Here is a 20,423-nt window from a genome sequence, read left to right on the forward strand (position 1 = left end):
CCTAAATAAATACAGATTTTATGCAGTGCACATCAGGTTGAAAATGCAGAAAGTAAAGTACACCACACCAAAGACAGGTAATTGGGAGTAAATACGTAGAGTTGAAAGGGTTTCCTCATTTTTCAGGGAGTCAGTAACTATACTAACGTAGGTTGTATTAAGTCAATAATGTAAGTTGTAATCTGTTTGCCACCCCTAACAAAAGAAAAAAAGAGCAAATGGAAGTAAAACTTAGAGCTAATATAATAAAGGTGGAATAATACTTTTCAATGAACGTTAAAAAAAGGAGAAAGAAATACAGAGCACTAAAGAGCACTGGGTGTTTCTCTGTATGTTGGTAAATTGAACACCAATAAAAATTAATTTAAAAAAAATAAAGAGCACTAAAGCACATGGTATACATAAAGCCTAAATTTATCTGTATCATGTGAAGGACTAAACAGTCTTGTGTACAACATGATTAAAGTGAAATTTCCAATGAAAAGTTGTGCGCTAGTAGCCAGGTTGAAGAAACAAAACTGAAAAATATGCGATCGGAGAAGGACAAACATTATATGGTCTCATTCATTTGGGGAATATAAATAATAGTGAAAGGGAATAGAAGGGAAGGGAGAAGAAATGGGTGGGAAATATCAGAAAGGGAGACAGAACATAAAGACTCCTAACTCTGGGAAACGAACTAGGGGTGGTGGGAGGGGAGGCGGACAGGGGCTGGGGGTGACTGGGTGACGGGCACTGAGGGGGGCACTTGGTGGGATGAGCACTGGGTGTTATTCTGTATGTTGGCAAATTGAACACCAATAAAAAATAAATTTATTATTAAAAATAATATGCAATCTTAAGAGATATAAAAAGCAAAAATAAAATGTTGAAAATGAAAGTGATGGGAACATACTCAGCAAAATAATATTTTAGCAAAAAGCACACGCCACCACAGTTCCTATACTAGCCCGATAGCAGACTTCAAAGTGGAAAAATCAGCTGAGAAGAGGACACTTCACAGTGATGAGAAACATTTGGTTCCCCCAAGACAGGCAACCGTCTTAAATGTGTGAGCACCTGCCAGAAGAGCCTCAGGATGTACAAAACAAAACTGGGCACTTACGGGAGAAAAGTACAAATCCACAACTATGTGAGAGATTTTAACCCTCTCCCTTGGAACTGATAGAACAATCACACAAGGTGCCAACCTGGATACGGAACAATTAGGCAGTAGCATAGTGACCATAACCTAATGGAGCACGGCATCCAACAGCAGGATGTATATTCTTTGTTTTCTTTTTCTAATAGGTTTTGTTTAAAGTCTAGTATAGTTCAGAGAGTATAATATTTTTTTCAGGTGTACAGTATAGTGATTCAGCCCTTCTATACAGCACCTGATGCTCATCACGACAGGTGCGCTCCTTCATCCCCATCGCCTGGAGCCCCCCGTCCCGCGCCTCACTTACCCTCAGTGTGTTCTCTGTAGTTCAGAGTGTTTTCTGGTTTGCTTGTTTCCTTTCTTCCCCTATGTTCATTTGTTTTGTTTCTGAAATTCCACACTTGAGTGAGATCATATGATAATTGTTTTTCTCTGACTTCATTCACTTAGCATAGGACCATATATATCCACCCATGTTATTGTAAATGGCAAGGCTTCATGGGTTTTTATGGCTGAGTAATACTGCATTGCACGTATATATCACCTCTTTATCAATCAGTCAGAGGATGTACATTATTTTCAAGAGTATAAAGAATATATTAACACATTGGTTATATTCTGGATTCATTGCAGCTTTCAACAAATTTCAAAGGACTGAAGGTGTAAAAAATATATTTGTGTGCAATTTATATGAAACCAAGGCAAAGGTAAATCACAAATAGAGCATTTTAAAATCCTCATGTATTTTTAATTTTAAAAGGACTACTAAGTAAGCCATGGGTGTAAACAAGAATTTTGAAATATAGAAATTGCGTAAGACGAGTAACAAAAGTAGCAGTTTGGATGCATTATCGTCTGTGTTTAAAGACAAATTTATAGGCTAAGTCCATATGTAAGAAAACTAGAAAAACAGGAAATAGCATTTGTCTGAAAATATTATAAAAATAATTGCCAATGAAATTCCAAGGTCTCATTCATTTGGGGAATATAAATAATAGTGAAATGGAATAGAGGGGAAGGGAGAAGAAATGGGTAGGAAATATCAGAAAGGGAGACAGAACATAGAAGACTCCTCACTCTGGGAAATGAACTAGGGGTGGTGGAAGGTGAGGAGGGCGGGTGGAAGGGAAAGGGAGGAGGGCGGGGGATGGGAGTGACTGGGTGGCGGGCACTGAGGTGGGCACTTGACGGGATGAGCACTGGGTGTTATTCTGTATGTTGGCAAATTGAACACCAATAAAAAATAAATTTATTTTTAAAAAGAAATGTCTTTTATACAAAAAAAAAGAAAAGAAAAGAAAAGAAAAGAAAAGAAAAGAAAAGAAATCCCAAGAAAATGGAAGGGAAGAAAGTAAAGAAGAAAATTTATTAAATACAAAACAGACATACACTAGAGAGATGTTATAACAAAAGGTGATAATTTGGGGTGACTGATCGAATATCAAGACTTTTGAGGGATGACGGAGAAAAGGCGAAATTACTGAGGTCAGGAATGAAAGGAGGATATCACTGAGATCCTTGAATCGGAGTGGATCGTGACAGAGTGTTTACATAAACATAAAATGTTGAATTTTGCAACACTAGTGTTTCCAAGACAGTTTTGAGAGACAGCGAGGGGGATTTGCACTATCAGCACCTCACAGTAGGTGTGATGAACCAAAGATAGCGACAGAGGATAGGCCATCTGAGTACGGAACACAACAGAGAGCCTGGAAGTCAATTCAGTGCTTGTCTAGACACCCCATTTACCAAAGAGGTGGGTAGTCTATGGAAAAGTAAAAAATCTGGGTCAATTAAGAGTCATAGGCTAACCAGTGAGATTTGGCTCTTACCTCATACTAGACACACAAAACAGTCCAGGCTGAATGCCGAGTTAGATTTGAAAGCAAAATAGTGATGAGAATAGAGAAGACCCTCCAGGTCCTCAAGCAGGAAAGTGCCTCCCAAATATCCTGTGCAGGAAGCAAAAAGGAGTAAAGCACGGAGGAAATACCTTGTGGATGGAGCTACATGAAAATCGAGAGAGTCTGCAGAGTGTGCCAAGGCAGAGCACAGCTTGGGAAGGCACACTGCAGTACGGGAGGGAAAAGGACTTGTCTGCACAATATACACATAATCCTTGACCCGCAAGAATAAGACAACCCTGTAGAAATACAGGCGAGAGACAGGTAGAAGTGATGTGCAGAGGAGAGGAGCCAAACGTGCTGGACACATTTGAAATGTGTCCTGTCTCCCCACGGGCTCTCCGTCACCTCTCTGAAGTGACTGTTTCCTGTTTGTGCCATAGGTAACCTGGTCACACCCCCCCTCACTGCCTGTGTCCCATCATATTGCACATGTTTGTTGTCATGTCTGCCTTCCTGCAGAGCCATGAGCTCCCCAGGGCTGGCCTTGAACTACACTATTTCTGCATCCCTCCCCCTGTGGCCATGTCCCTTAGAAGTGTGTTCTCACTTCTCTGGTAGGCTACTGATTTGAACCTGAGAAATACATTTCAGGTCACGAGGGAGCCTGGTGCTGTGATCCTCTGATTATAATGAAAAGCTGTTCCTTCAGATGGAATGACCCTGAGCCCAAATAGTGCTGGTCAGGGCAGGAGTGGGGTCACCCCTTCAGCTGCTGAGGCAAGCCCTGCTGAGTGCTTCCTGCCTACCATAGCTCTGATGCCCCCCTTACACACTTGGTGTCCTTCATACCCTGGACCCCTGAGGGATGGCTGCCTTGACCATTACCTACTCCAGGTGAGGGTCATGACTGTTGAAGGTCACACAGCCCATGTCTGTGCAGATGATGATGAGGTCAGCTTGTAGAACTGTCACCGCTCCTTCTTAGCTTTGGGTTCCCATGCAATGCAGAGAGTGTTGGGAGGGGCAGGCGAGGGTCTTGGCGTCACAGGAACTGTGTGGATGGGTGCTCCATGTTCAAGCTTCAGGAGCTCCTGATTTCTGGTAGAAGCAGAGGAGAAAATGACCTTAGCTCACTTCAGCTGCCACATCTTGTTGCTTCATCCAGGCAGTAGTGCAAGGACGTGCACCTTAGGGGCATAGGGTTGGGAAGGTCTCTCCTCCTGAACTGCTGGGATTTGGAGGCCTGAATGGCCAATTAGGTGAGCTTGTTTGTCTTCTGGCCTCTGGAGTGCACTGGGACTCCCGGTTCCCCTGGGTACCACTGTCATCAAGCTCTGTATGAACCCGTCCACCCTACACGGCCAGGCTCCAAAGCCCAGAAGTCTCTCTGGGCCTCAGGTGTGAGCAGAAGAGAATCGTAGACATCATGTGCCCACCTTAATGCCCGTCATCGGGTTACCCCATTCCCCATCCCCTCCACTGCAGCAACCATTAATTTCTTTCCTATATGGAAGACTCATTTTTAACAACTTTATTCAGAAGAGAGCACTTGACCTAGGAACTACCACTTAATCCTTTTTTCAGGGCACAGTAATCATTGTTGGTTGTAGATACAGGGCACAGCGCATCTCTAAAGCTTATTCTTTTATGACAGCAGTTTATGTTTGTTACATAATAACTCCATCACCCCACCTGTGGCAATCTCCGTATCCTCCATCAAGGTTGCAGGACACATTGGCTCCCTTCAGCACATCCTCCACATGGCCGAGTGTTTCTGGCCCAGCCTCCGCAGGGCCTCCTTCACATCCTTGTTTCGCAGACTGTAGATGAGGGGATTGAGCATTGGGATGACCAGCGTGTAGAAGACAGAGATCACCTTGCCCTGCTCCATGGACTCAATTGCTCCTGGCTGGGCATACATGACAAAGAGAGTCCCAAAAAAGAGGGTCACTGCAGTCATGTGGGAGCCACAGGTGGAGAAGATCTTGCGTCTCCCACCTCCTGATCCCATCCTCAGGATGGTCACTGTGAAGTAGCCATAGGAGATGAGGATCACAATCGTCACAGCCACAATGAGGAGCCCACAGATGCCAAACAAGAGAAGTTCATTGATGGCCGTGTTGCCACAGGCGATCTGGAGCAGAGGGGGCACATCACAGAAGAAGTGGTTGATGCGGTTGGAGCTGCAGAATGGGAGGTGGAATGTGAAGCTGGTCTGCACAACAGAGTTGAAGCAGCCTCCACAGTAGGCGCCCAGCACCAGGCGAGTGCAGGCAGACTGGCACATGGTGCTGGGGTAGCGCAAGGGGCTACAGATGGCCATGAAGCGGTCGTAGGCCATGACACCCAGGAGGAAGCCTTCAGTTGTGGCCATCAGGCATAAAAAGAAAAACTGGGTGGCACATCCTGCAAAGGTGATGACCTTGGACGAGGAGAAGAAGTTGGCCAGTGCATTGGGGGCGATCACAGATGAGTAGCACAAGTCCACGAAGGAGAGGTTCTTGAGGAAGAAGTACATTGGGGAGTGCAGTCGGGCATCCAGGGTGATAACAATGATCATGAGGAGGTTACCCAGGACAGTCACCATGTACAGGGCCAGGAATACAGCAAAGAGCAGGGCCTGAGTCTCAAGGCCACCTGCAAATCCCTCCAGCACAAAATCTTGAACGTAGACCTTGGAGAGGTTTCCATTACTCTGCAATGGCATGAGCCTCGGTCCTCCAGAGGGGAATTACCCCTTGGTGTTGGCAGATTAAGTGGGTCAAGCTAAACTCCCTGCGGGACACTATTTAGAAAGATAAACAACAACAGTCAAAAATCTGGTTAAAGGTATAATGGAGTTAATGGTTTAGCAAAGAATTAATAAACAATATTCAAGATAAACGCGTTGGTCCAGTGATATCAGTACTGAGCATTTCTTCTTCCCTTGATTCCTAAGTCTCTGTGAAGCAGAATCTGAAAGGCAATTGGTTAAGCAGTGAGATTTTGCCTGTCTTGCAGAGCTCATGCTGACAGTGGTTGGTTACTACGAACCAGCCAGGATGCACCATGGGAGTGAGTTAAATCAGGAGTAAGTATGCAGCTGAGCTTCTGACCATTTCAATCACTGAAAGTATATTAAGACACGATCTGCATGCTATGCTCGAAAACTCTGCAAAAATTAATATATATCGAGTTGAAGACATGTTATCCTAGACTACAGATGTTTTCTCTAAAAGCTTTTTGTAATTACTGCCAGACAGAATTAAAAAATTGAATTCCTGCAATAAAAATTAAAATTACCTAACCATAGAGAAACCCCAAGAGGTTTCCGATTTTGGTGTAACACATATGTAAATTTTAATAAAGTTATTATTTTAAAGAATGAAGATGAAGAATGCCTGGGTGGTTCAGTGGTTAGGGCCTGCCTTTGCCCCAGGGCATGATCCTGGAGTCCCAGGATCGAGTCCCACGTCGGGCTTTCTGCATGGAACTTGCTTCTGCCTCTGCATGTGTCTGTGCCTCTCTCTCTCTCTCTCTCTCTGTGTGTGTGTGTGTCTGTCTCTGTATCTCTCATGAATAAATAATTTTTTAAAGAAGAATATCAGAAAGGGAGACAGAACATAAAGACTCCTAACTCTGGGGAACGAACTAGGGGTGGTGGAAGGGGAGGAGGGCGGGGGGTGGGGGTGAATGGGTGACGGGCACTGAGGGGGGGCACTTGACGGGATGAGCACTGGGTGTTATTCTGTATGTTGGCAAATTCAACACCAATAAAAAATAAATTTAGTAGAAAATAAATAAATAAATAACAAAACAAAAGAATGGAAGTTGAGACTTACAATCTTATTTGAAATTTGCAAGCAATAAAGCAAATAATATGTAACAGTTTAGAAGTACAATGGCTAAAGTTAGGAACTCAATGAATGAATTTCAAAGATTACCTAAGAAGAAAATTTGTGAAGTAGAATACAGATCATTGGAAAATACTCAGAGTGAAGTATTGAGAGACAAAAGGACAGAAAAAATCAGAAATGAGTGTTAGAGATCAAGAGCATAGAGAGATACATATTTGAATTCCAAAAAATGATTAAAGAGATTAATATGCTGAATCAGTGCTTGAGGAGTTAATGGCCAGGTGTTATCTCAAAACAATGAAAGATATTTTTCTACAGATTCATTAACCTACAAAATCAAAGCAGCATTTATACAAAGAACGCCACACTTGGACATATCATAGTAAAAATATTTAGAGTCAAAATAAAGAGAAAAGTATAAAAGCATTCTGAGAAAGAAGACAATCACTTCAGGGGCACCTAAGTGGAACAGTCAGTTAGGACTCTGATTCCTGGCTTCTGCTCAGGTTGTGACCTCAGAGTGGTGAGATTGGTTGGTTACCATGGCAGCCTCACATTCAGCACAGAATCTGTTTGAGACCCTCGCTCCCTTTCCCAGTGCCCCTCCTCTAAAATAAATAATAAAACCTTTCTTTACAAAAAAGACCAAAAAAGAAGACATAGTCATTTCAACGTTTAAAGTTAGAAATAAGACTGACCATTGTCTTACCACATTAAAAATAATGGAAGCCAAATTAAAAGGAAATATATTTTCCTTTCTCTAAAGAAAATACTTATCAACTATTATTCTGCATCTAGCCGAACATATCCTTCAGAACTCAAAGTGAATGTAGCTGTAACAATTAAGGAGTCAATCCATTTACAATTGTACCCAAAAGCATAAGATACCTAGGAATAAACCAACCAAAGAAGGAAAGGATCTATACCCTAAAACTACAGAACACTTGTGAAAGAAATTGAGGAAGTCACAAAGAGATGGAAAAATATTCCATGCTTCCGGATTGGAAGAATTAATATTGTGAAAATGTCTCTGCTACCCAGGGCAATTTACACATTCAGTGCAATCCCTATCCAAATCCCATGGACTTGGGGGCAGCACCGGTGACTCAGTGGTTTAGCACCGCCTTCAGCTTAGGGCATGATCCTGGAGACAGGGGATTGAGTCCCATGCTCGGCTCCCTGCATGGAGCCTGCTTTTCCCTCTGCCTCTCTCTCTCTCTCTCTGTGTATTATGAATAAATAAATAAAATCTTTTAAAAATATCCCATGAACGTTCATTAGGGAGTTGGAAGAAATAATCTTAAGATTTGTGTGGAGTCAGAAAAGACCCCAAATAGCCAGGGGAATATTGAAAAAGAAAACCAGAGCCGGGGGCATCACAATGCCAAGTTTCAAGTTGTACTACAAAGCTGTGACCATCAAGACACGGTGGTGCCGGCACAAAAACAGACACATACATCAATGGAGCAGAATAGAGAACCCAGAAATGGGCCCTCAACTCTATGGCCGACTAATATCCAACAAGGCAGGAAAGACTATCCAGGTGAAAAAGGACAGTCTCTTCAATAAATGGTGCTGGGAAAATTGGACAGCCATGTGTAGCAGAACGAAACTAGATTATTGTCTGACACCAGACACAAAGATAAAGTCAAAATGGATGAAAGATCTAAACGTGAGACAAGAATCCATCAAAATCCTCGGGCAGAATACAGGCAACAGCCTTTTTGAAGTTGGCCACAGCAAATTCTTGCAAGATCTATCTATGAAGGCAAGAGAAACAAAAGCAAAAATGAACTATTGGGACTTAATCAAGATAAGAAGCTTCTGCACACCACAGAAACAGTGAACAAAACTAAAAGACAACTACAGATGGGAGAAGACATTTGCAAATGACCTATCAGCTAAAGGGCTAGTATCCAAGATCTATGTAGAACTTATTAAACTCAACATCAAAGAAGCAACAATCCAATCATGAAATGGGCAAAAGTCATGAACATAAATCTCACAGAGGAAGACATAGACATGGCCAACAAGCACATGAGGAAATGCACCGCATCACTGGCCATCAGGGAAATACAAAACAAAACCACCAGGAGATCCTAACTCTCACCAGTGAGAATGGTGAAAATGAACAAGATGGGATACCACAAATGTTGGAGAGGATGTGGAGAGAGAGGAACCCTCTTGAACTGTGGTGGGAATGCAGCCACTCTGGAAAACTGTGTGGAGGTTCCTCAAAGAGAGAAAAATAGACCTGCCCTACAACCCAGCAATTGCACTGCTGGGGATTTACCCCAAAGATACAGATGCAGTGAAACGGTGGGTCACCTACACCCCAATGTTTCTAGCAGCAATGTCCACAGTAGCCAAACTGTGGAAGGAGCCTTGATGCCCATCGAAAGATGGTGGATAAAGAAGCTGTGGTCTATGTATACAATGGGATATTCCTCAGCCATTAGAAATGACAAATACCTACCATTTGCTTCAATGTGGATGGAACTGGAGGGTATTATGGTGAGTGAAGTAAGTCAATCAGAGAAGGACAATCATCATATGGTCTCACTCATACGGGGAATATAAAAATTGTGAACGGGATTAAAGGGAAAGGAGGGGAACTGAATGGGAAATAACCGAGAAAGTGACAGAACATGGAGGCTCCTGGTTCTGGGAAACCAACAAGGGGTGATGGAAAGGGAGGTGGGTGGAGGGAATGGTGACTGGGTGACTGGCACTGAGGGGGGCATCTGACAGGATGAGCGCTGGATGTTATGCTATTTGTTGGCAAATTGAACTCCAATAAAAACATAAAAAAGCCTCAATACTCTATTTTCAATAATGGATAGAACAACAAAACTAAGTATCAGCAAGGAAATAATAGATGTGAACAGTATTATAAACTTCACAGGGATTATACAGCATAACCAAGTGAGAGTTATCCAGGAATACGAGAGTAGGCCAATATACAAAAAGAAAAAAAATCCCTCCATATAATACACCATAGACATGGAATTCAGGGGGAAAATCTACATGATCATCTTAGGAGATCCAAAAAAGTACAAATCATTGTGGAAAGATGAAGAGGACCCACATCAATGTGAAGATATCCCATGATCATGGACCGGAGGACTTACTAATGTCTAGATGTAGTACTCCTCATGTTTACATATAGATTCAATGTAATCCTGTCAAAGTCCAATTACCGTTTTATATTTCGTGGTGTTTTTTTTTTTTTTTGGCAAAAATTGACCCTAAATGGCTGAAAAAATATATGAAGAGACCAAAGTAAGAGGCCTGACACTTCCTGATTTCAAAACTGACTTTGAAGCAGAACAGTGTTGTGCTTGCATGAGGATAGACATAGAGCCAAGGAAACGAATCAAAATACAGAAATAAACTCACCTGTGATTTTCAACGAGGGGCCCAAGGGCACCATCCAACAGTGAGAAAAGAGTATTTTTCATAAATGTTGAGGAAAAAAGTCTATAATCCACATGCAAAAGAATGAATTAAGAGCTTTACCTCACACCACATACAAAAATTAACTCAAAATGGACAAATACCTAAATGCATGTGCTAAAACTATAAAACTATCAGGGGTGAACTAGACATCAGTGTTAATTATTGTGACTTTGGATTCGTCAGCAAATTCCTATATGACATCAAAGTAGAGACTACAAAATAGGAGAATCAAAACTAAAATATGATAAAATAGACAAATTAAACTTCGTGTAAATTAAAATCTTGTGCATCAAAGGACACTCTCAAGACGAAGACAAAAATCTATATTAAGGTAAATACTTTTGACAATTGATACATATCTAATAAGGATAAAATATCCATGGAATATAGAGAATTCCTCCAACTCAGCAACAAAAACACAGTCAAATGTTTAACTGGGCAAAGGTTTTGTTTGCATGGGCATTTCTCGAAAGATACATACAACTGCCCAATAAGTTCAAGAGACATAATTCAATGTCGTTAGTCAAGAGGGAACTGTGGAACAAAACCACTATGAGATTCCACTTTGTCTGTTAGGATGGTTACAATTATTTTTAAAGACTGAGAAGAACAAGGGTTGGTGAGAATTTGGAAAATAGAACCTTCATATCCGGCAGGTAAAAATATAAGAGTGGCACAGCCTCTGTAGAAAGTGGTCTTGCCATCCCTCAAAAAGTTAGACACAGGGTTTCCCTACGACCCACCCTAATCCACACATAGGGATATGCCCAGGAGAGTTGACAATATACGTTCACACACAAGCCTGTTCACAAGTGTTCATAGGAGCAATATTCGTAATAGCTAAAAAGCTAATGGAAGCCGAATGTCCATCAAATGGTGAAGAGATAAACAAAATGTGAAATATTCATACAGCAAAACAATATTCATCCACAAAAGAAATAAAGTTCTTGTGTGTGTGTGGGGGGGGGGTTAGGGAGGGAGCACACAGGTGAGCAAGAGGAGGGGCAGAGGGAGAGAAGGGGAGGGGGGAATCTTAAGCAGAATCTGGGCCCAGCATGGAGCCCAATATGGGGCTTGACTCACAACTCTGAGATCATGAGCTGAGCCGAAATCAAGAGTCGGATGCTGAACTGACCGAACCACCCAAGTTCCCTGAAAGAAAGAAAGTTCTAGTACAAGATACACCATGGATGACCCTTGAAAAAATTATACTAAATAAATGAAGCTTGGCACAAAAGCCTGAATATTCTGTAAATTCATTTTATAAAATATGCAGAAGAGGGACAGAAGTGCATTTGTATTTGCCAAAATATGGTTGGGAGAGGGAAGGGAGAGTGCTGATGGGAATAGGGTTTCTTTGGGTGATGAAACTCTTCTGGAACCAGAGAGATGAGCACTGTGGATACTTTAAAAATTAAGGACCATGCTTAATGGTACACTTTGAACTGGTAAAAATGTCGTGTGATCTTTGTTCCTCAATTCAAAATTTTATTTATTTATTTTTTAAAATAAATTTATTTTTTATTGGTGTTCAATTTGCCAACATACAGAATAACACCCAGTGCTCATCCCGTCAAGTGCCCCTGTGAGTGCCCACCACCCAGTCACCCCCTCCCTCTGCCCTCCTCCCCTTCCACCACCCCTAGTTCGTTTTACAGTGTTAGGAGTCTTTCATGTTCTCTCTCCCTTTCTGATATTTCCCACTTATTTTTTCTCCTTTCCCCTTTATTCCCTTTCACTATTTTTTATATTCCCCAAATTTAAAAATTTAGAAAAAGAAACAATGAAGGTCGATGAGCACTGGGTGTTTTTTTGTATGTTGGTAAATTGAACACCAATAAAAATTAATTAAAAAAAAAAAAAAAAGAAACAATGAAGGTGAAATAAGAACACTTACCAGCATTTTATTTTTTAATGTTTGTGTAGATTTATTTTTTATTGGTCTTCAATTTTCCAACATATAGAAGAACACCCAGGGCTCCTCCCATCAAGTGCTCCCCTCAGTGCCTGTCACGCAGTCACCCAACCCCCCACCCACCTCCCTTTCTACCACCCCTAGTTCGTTTCCCAGAGTTAGGAGTCTCTCATGTTCTGTCTCCCTTCTCTGCTATTTTCCACTCATTTTTTCTCCTTTACTCTTTATTCCCTTTCACTATTTTTTATATTACCCAAATGAATGAGACCATATAATGTTTGTCCTTCTCTGATTGACTTATTTCACTCAGAATAATACCCCCCAGTTCCATCCACGTCGAAAAAATCTTGTCAGCCTTTTAAACTGAGAGAATTTAATTGAAGCATATCAAATGGATAAAAACTCATGAGTTTCTAATACTGAAAATAAAACCCCCTTCATTGGCTTCTTTGGAGTATGGTGCAGAGGGAAGCCACACAGTGACCCTCATACAGAGGAAATCAATGTTTAGAGGGATTTTTCCTTTACAGAATATTGCAACTAATAAATGAAAATTGAAGTACAGAATTTGAATATTATCATCTGATAAACCCATAATGAAACAACGAGTTTAGGTAAGATTACCTATGGCTACTGTTACTCCAGGACAAGAGATGCAGCCAGGTGGACCTCTCAGTGGAAGTACACGCAACACTTATGAAATATTCCTGCCAGAAAAATCAATCATGAGTCCGACTGAGCCTCTGGGACCTACCAGTTACTGGAAATATAAGGACCAACAGAATATGCTAATCAACCCTACAGGGACAAGGTCAGCAAAATCTGTCGTGTGTGAGAAACTTTGCAGGATAAACCATGTGTTTGTTCAATAAAGAAGGTGAGTAATAATATTGAATGAAAATAGAGGGACAGGAAGCCAGGGAATGAGAGGCTTTACGGGCATCATGAGAACATGGAGTAAGGATGTTATGAATCCTGTTCCAAAACACACCAGAAAGGACAAATGAGTCAATCAGGACAATTGAAACACTAAATGGCAATTCTATAATATTAGGAATTCATGATTAATTATTTAAAGGATAATAGTAACATCAGAGTTGTCTTTCTTTAAAGTCTTCACTGTTTAAAGGGAGTAGTTATGATGGGCTCTAGATTGATAATATTGAAATTGGTGGGTGCGATAGGTCATCCATTACTGCTCTAGTTTCATGTCTGTGTGTTTGAGAACAGCCATAATAAAGAGAGGCATGAATTTAAACATAAATAAAATAAAACTAAGTGAAGAGAATTTGTCTCACACAGGAGGAAATGTAGACGTGACCTTTAGGTGGCAGGAAAGTGACCTTGGGGGTGAGGGGAGCTCAGAGATGGCAGAAAGAATGAAGATTATAAAAAAGGGCCCCAATATGGATACCCCTAAATAAATACAGATTTTATGCAGTGCACATCAGGTTGAAAATGCAGAAAGTAAAGTACACCACACCAAAGACAGGTAATTGGGAGTAAATACGTAGAGTTGAAAGGGTTTCCTCATTGTTCAGGGAGTCAGACACTATACTAACGTAGGTTGTATTAGGTCAATAATGTAAGTTGTAATCTGTTTGCCACCCCTAACAAAAGAAAAAAAGAGCAAATGGAAGTAAAACTTAGAGCTAATATAATAAAGGTGGAATAATACTTTTCAATGAATGTTAAAAAAAGGAGAAAGAAATAAAGAGCATTAAAGAGCACTGGGTGTTTCTCTGTATGTTGGTAAATTGAACACCAATAAAAATTAATTTAAAAAAAATAAAGAGGGATACCTGGGTGGCGCAGCGGTTTGGCGCCTGCCTTTGGCCCAGGGCGCGATCCTGGAGACCCGGGATCGAATCCCACGTTGGGCTTCCAGTGCATGGAACCTGCATCTCCCTCTGTCTATGTCTCTGTCTCTGTCTCTCTCTCTCTCTGTGACTATCATAAATAAATAAAAAATTTAAAAAAAAATAAAAAATAAATAAAAAAAATAAAGAGCACTAAAGAACATGGTATACATAAAGCCTAAATTTATCTGTATCATATGAAGGACTAAACTGTCTCGTGTACAACATGATTAAAGTGAAATTTCCAATGAAAAGGAGAAGGACAAACATTATGTCTTCAAATTCATTTGGGGAATATAAATAATAGTGAAAGGGAATAGAAGGGAAGGGAGAAGAAATGTGTGAGAAATATCAGAAAGGGAGACAGAACATAAAGACTCCTAACTCTGGGAAACGAACTAGGGGTGGTGGGAGGGGAGGAGGGCGGGGGGTGGGGGTGACTGGATGACGGGCACTGAGGGGGGCACTTGGCGGAATGAGTGCTGGGTGTTATTCTGTATGTTGGCAAATTGAACACCAATAAAAAATAAATTTATTATGAAAAATAATATGCAATCATAAGACATATAAAAAGCAAACATAAAATGTTGAAAATGAAAGTGATGGGAACATACACAGCAAAATAATATTTTAGCAAAACCCACACGCCACCACAGTTGCTATACTAGCCCAATAGCAGACTTCAAATTGGAAAATCCCCTGAGAAGAGGACACTTCACAGTGATGAGAAACATTTGGTTCCCCCAAGACAGGCAACCGTGTTAAACGTGTGAGCACCTGCCAGAGGAGCCTCAGGATGTACAAAATAAAACTGGGCACTTATGGGAGAAAAGTATAAAACCACAACTATGTGAGAGATTTTAACCCCCTCCCTTGGAACTTACAGAACAATCACACAAGGTGCCAACCTGGATACGGAACGCTTAGGCAGTAACATAGAGACGATAACCTAATGGAGCACAGCATCCAACAGCAGGATGTATATTCTTTGTTTTCTTTTCCCTAAAGGTTTTGTTTAAAGTCCAGTATAGTTCAGAGAGTATAATATTAGTTTCAGGTGTACAGTATAGTGATTCTGCCCTTCTATACAGCACCTGATGCTCATCACGACAGGTGCACTCCTTCATCCCCATCGCCTGGAGCCCCCCATCCCCCGCTACCTCCCCTCTCTTACCCTCAGTGTGTTCTCTGTAGTTCAGAGTGTTTCCTGGTGTGCTTGTTTCCTTTCTTCCCCTATGTTCATTTGTTTTGTTTCTGAAATTCCACACTTGAGTGAGATCATATGATAATTGTTTTTCTCTGACTTCATTCACTTAGCATAGGACCCTCTATATCCACCCATGTTATTGTAAATGGCAAGGCTTCATGGGTTTTTATGGCTGAGTAATACTGCATTGCACGTATATATCACCTCTTTATCAATCAGTCAGAGGATGTACATTATTTTCAAGAATATAAAGAACATATTAACACATTGGTTATATTCTGGATTCATTGCAGCTTTCAACAAATTTCAAAGGACTGAAGGTGTAAAAAATATATTTGTGTGCAATTTATATGAAACCAAGCCAAAAGTAAATCACAAATAGATCATTTAAAAATCCTTGTGTATTTTTAATTTTAAAAATACGTCTAAGTAAGCCATGGGTGTAAATAAGTTCAAGAGACGTTATTCAATGTCGTTAGTCAAGAGGGAACTGTGGAACAAAACCACTATGAGATTCCACTTTGTTTGTTAGGATGGTTGCAATTATTTTTAAAGACTGAGAAGAACAAGGGTTTGAAATATAGAAATTGCATAAGACGAGTAACAAAAGCGGCAGCTTGGATGCATTATCGTCTGTGTTTATTTTTTTTATTTTTTTTTAAATTTTTTTTTTAAATTTATTTATGATAGTCACACACAGAGAGAGAGAGAGGCAGAGACACAGGCAGAGGGAGAAGCAGGCTCATGCACCGGGAGCCCGACGTGGGATTCGATCCCGGGTCTCCATGATCGCGCCCTGGGCCAAAGGCAGGCGCCAAACCGCTGCGCCACCCAGGGATCCCTATCGTCTGTGTTTAAAGGCAAATGTATAGGCTTAAGTCCATATGTAAGAAAAGTAGAAAAACAGGAAATAGTATTCGTCTGAAAGTATTATAAAAAATTAGTGCATGAGTCCCAAAAAATTGGAAGGGAAGAAAGTAAAGAAGAAAATTTATTAAATACAAAACAGACATACACCAGAGAGACGTTATAACAAAAGGTGATAATTTGGGATGACTGATCGAATAACCAGACTTTTGAGGGACGAAGGAGAAAAGGCAGAAATTACTGAGGTCGGGAAGGAAAGGAGGTTATCCCTGAGACCCTTGAATCGGAGTGGATTGTGACAGAGTGTTTTCATAAACTTAAAAAGTTGTGGAATTTGAAAACTACTAGAAAGATTTCACCCAATCCAAATGTCCCAATAATGAACGAGGTTGAAGATCTCTAAGTTTCGTAATTATTGAGAAATGTGATATGTATTGTAAAATCTTTCCATGGAACAGGTTCCAGGCCTAGATGGCTTTGCCGTGGAAAGTGAATACCTTTACTAACTATGACCAAGTCTACCAAGACTGAATCTTACACAAAATCTTCAAAACAATAGAAGGAAAATTTCCATGTTATTTTATGAGGCCCATGTAATATTAATGCCAAACTCTAACAAGGATATTATAGGAAATTTTTTACAATTACACTATCTCAATCACAAGTATATAAGCAAATTTAGCAAACAAAATCTGATTAAGTCCCATATAGAAGTCATGGTATGCCCAACACGAAGTGTCTGTATCCTGGGAATGCAGAGATTACTAAAATACTAACCTGTAGAGAGAAACCAAAGTAGACTTAAGTAACATGATGGGATTCCAGATCCCCAAACTGGAACACTCAATATTACAAAGATGCCAGTTCTCCCCACAGTGAAGTGAGTCACTGTGATTTTTTATTGTGCAATCTGAAGAGGTGATCCTAAAACCATGTTGAATTTTGCAACACTAGTGTTTCCAAGACAGTTTTGAGAAACAGCGAGGGGGATTTGCACTATCAGCAACGCACAGTAGGTGTGATGAACCAATGATAGCGACAGAGGATAGGCCATCTGAGTATGGAACACAACAGAGAGCCTGGAAGTCAACTCAGTGCTTGTCTAGACACCCCATTTACCAAACAGGTGGGTAGTCTATGGAAAAGTAAAAAATCTGGGTCAATTAAGAGTCATAGGCTAACCACTGAGATTTGGCTCTTACCTCATACTAGACACACAAAACAGTCCAGGCTGAATGCCGAGTTAGATTTGAAAGCAAAATAGTGATGAGAATAGAGAAGACCCTCCAGGTCCTCAAGCAGGAAAGTGCCTCCCAAATGTCCTGTGCAGGGAGCAAAAAGGAGTAAAGCACGGAGGAAATACCTTGTGGATGGAGCTACATGAAAATCCAGTGAGTCTGCAGAGTGTGTCAAGGCAGAGCACAGCTTGGGAAGGCACACTGCAATACGGGAAGGGAAACGGACTTGTCTGCACAATATACACATAATCCTTGACCCGCAAGAATAAGACAACCCTGTAGAAATACAGGCGAGAGACAGGTAGAAGTGATGTGCAGAGGAGAGGAGCCAAACGTGCTGGACACATTTGAAATGTGTCCTGTCTCCCCACGGGCTCTCCGTCACCTCTCTGAAGTGACTGTTTCCTGTTTGTGCCATCAGCAACCTGGTCACACACCCCCCTCACTGCCTGTGTCCCATCATATTGCACATGTTTGTTGTCATGTCTGCCTTCCTGCAGAGCCATGAGCTCCCCAGGGCTGGCCTTGAACTACACTATTTCTGCATCCCTCACCCTGTGGCCATGTCCCTTAGAAGTGTGTTCTCACTTCTCTGGTGAGCTGCTGATTTGAGCCTGAGAAATACATTTCAGGTCACGAGGGAGCCTGGTGCTGTGATCCTCTGATTATAATGAAAAGCTGTTCCTTCAGATGGAATGACCCTGAGCCCAAATAGTGCTGGCCAGGGCAGGAGTGGGGTCACCCCTTCAGCTGCTGAGGCAAGCCCTGCTGAGTGCTTCCTGCCTACCATAGCTCTGATGCCTCCCTTACACACTTGGTGTCCTTCATACCCTGGACCCCTGAGGGATGGCTGCCTTGACCCTTACCTCCTCCAGGTGAGGGTCATGACTGCTGAAGGTCACACAGCCCATGTCTATGCAGATGATGATGAGGTCGGCTTGTAGAACTGTCACCCCTCCTTCTTAGCTTTGGGTTCCCATGCAATGCAGAGAGTGTTGGGAGGGGCAGGGGAGGGTCTTGGGGTCACAGAAACTGTGTGGATGGGTGCTCCATGTTCAAGCTTCAGGAGCTCCTGGTTTCTGGTAGAAGCAGAGGAGGAAATGGCCTCAGCTCACTTCAGCTGCCACATCTTGTTGCTTCATCCAGGCAGTAGTGCAAGGGCGTGCAGCTTAGGGTCATGGGGCTCGGAAGGTCTCTCCTCCTGAACTGCTGGGATTTGGAGGCTTGAATGGCCAATTAGGTGAGCTTGTTTGTCTTCTGGCCTCTGGAGTGCCCTGGGACTCCCAGTTCCCCTGGGTACCACTGTCATCAAGCTCTGTATGAACCCACCCGCCCCTACACGGCCAGGCTCCAAAGACCAGAAGTCTCTCTGGGCCTCAGGTGTGAGCAGAAGAGAATCATAGACATCATGTGCCCACCTTTATGCTCGTCATCCGGTTACCCCATTCCCCATCCCCTCCACTGCAGCAACCATTAATTTCTTTCCTATATGGAAGACTCATTTTTAACAATTTTATTCAAAAGAGAGCACTTGACGTAGGAACTACCACTTAATCCTTTTATCAGGGCACAGTAATCATTGTTGGTTGTAGATACAGGGTACAGCGCATCTCTAAAGCCTATTCTTTTATGACAGCAGTTCATGTTTGTTACATAATAACTCCATCACCCCACCTGTGACAATCTCCGTATCCTCCATCAAGGTTGCAGGACACATTGACTCCCTTCAGCACATCCTCCACATGGCCATGTGTTTCTGTCCCAGCCTCCACAGGGCCTCCTTCACATCCTTGTTTCGCAGACTGTAGATGAGGGGATTGAGCATTGGGATGACCAGCGTGTAGAAGACAGAGACCACCTTGCCCTGCTCCATGGACTCAATTGCTCCTGGCTGGGCATACATGACAAAGAGAGTCCCAAAAAAGAGGGTCACTGCAGTCATGTGGGAGCCACAGGTGGAGAAGATCTTGCGTCTCCCAGCTCCTGATCCCATCCTCAGGATGGTCACTGTGATGTAGCCATAGGAGATGAGGATCACAATCGTCACAGCCACAAGGAGGAGCCCACAGATGCCAAACATGAGAAGTTCATTGATGGCCGTGTTGCCACAGGCGATCTGGAGCAGAGGGGGCACATCACAGAAGAAGTGGTTGATGCGGTTGGAGCTGCAGAATGGGAGGTGGAATGTGAAGCTGGTCTGCACAACAGAGTTGAAGCAGCCTCCACAGTAGGCGCCCAGCACCAGGCGAGTGCAGGCAGACTGGCACATGGTGCTGGGGTAGCGCAAGGGGCTACAGATGGCCATGAAGCGGTCGTAGGCCATGACACCCAGGAGGAAGCCTTCAGTTGTGGCCATCAGGGATAAAAAGAAAAACTGGGTGGCACATCCTGCAAAGGTGATGACCTTGGATGAGGAGAAGAAGTTGGCCAGTGCATTGGGGGCGATCACAGATGAGTAGCACAAGTCCACAAAGGAGAGGTTCTTGAGGAAGAAGTACATTGGGGAGTGCAGTTGGGCATCCAGGGTGATAACAATGATCATGAGGAGGTTACCCAGGACAGTCACCATGTACAGGGCCAGGAATACAGCAAAGAGCAGGGCCTGAGTCTCAAGGCCACCTGCAAATCCCTCCAGCACAAAATCTTGAACGTAGACCTTGGAGAGGTTTCCATTACTCTGAAATGGCATGAGCCTCGGTCCTCCAGAGGGGAATTACCCCTTTGTGTTGGCAGATTAAGTGGGTCAAGCTAAACTCCCTGCGGGACACTATTTAGAAAGATAAACAACAACAGTCAAAAATCTGGTTAAAGGTATAATGGAGTTAATGGTTTAGCAAAGAATTAATAAACAATATTCAAGATAAACGCGTTGGTCCAGTGATATCAGTACTGAGCATTTCTTCTTCCCTTGATTCCTAAGTCTTTGTGAAGCAGAATCTGAAAGGCAATTGGTTAAGCAGTGAGATTTTGCCTGTCTTGCAGAGTTCATGCTGACAGTGGTTGGTTACTACGAACCAGCCAGGATGCACCATGGGAGTGAGTTAAATCAGGAGT

General features: G+C 42.3%; 2 protein-coding genes across 2 annotated transcripts; both read right to left on the minus strand.

Annotated features, from left to right (window-relative positions):
• Nucleotides 1–4,732: 4,732 nt before the first annotated feature.
• LOC140594037 (olfactory receptor 9S13-like) lies at nt 4,733–5,695 on the minus strand. The gene has a single exon (XM_072722404.1). The coding sequence runs from the start codon at nt 5,693–5,695 to the stop codon at nt 4,733–4,735; it is 963 nt and encodes a 320-aa protein (XP_072578505.1).
• Nucleotides 5,696–19,095: 13,400 nt separating this feature from the next.
• Nucleotides 19,096–20,058, minus strand: LOC140594038 (olfactory receptor 9S13-like). The gene has a single exon (XM_072722405.1). The coding sequence runs from the start codon at nt 20,056–20,058 to the stop codon at nt 19,096–19,098; it is 963 nt and encodes a 320-aa protein (XP_072578506.1).
• Between the last annotated feature and the right edge of the window lie 365 nt (nt 20,059–20,423).

This window comes from Vulpes vulpes, chromosome 9, assembly GCF_048418805.1.
Source record: "Vulpes vulpes isolate BD-2025 chromosome 9, VulVul3, whole genome shotgun sequence".
Lineage (NCBI taxonomy): Eukaryota > Metazoa > Chordata > Mammalia > Carnivora > Canidae > Vulpes > Vulpes vulpes.

Excerpts from the sequence above, each read along its gene's own strand:
- LOC140594037 (XM_072722404.1), bottom strand. The coding sequence starts at position 5,695 with ATGCCATTGCAGAGTAATGGAAACCTCTCCAAGGTCTACGTTCAAGAT.
- LOC140594038 (XM_072722405.1), bottom strand. The coding sequence starts at position 20,058 with ATGCCATTTCAGAGTAATGGAAACCTCTCCAAGGTCTACGTTCAAGAT.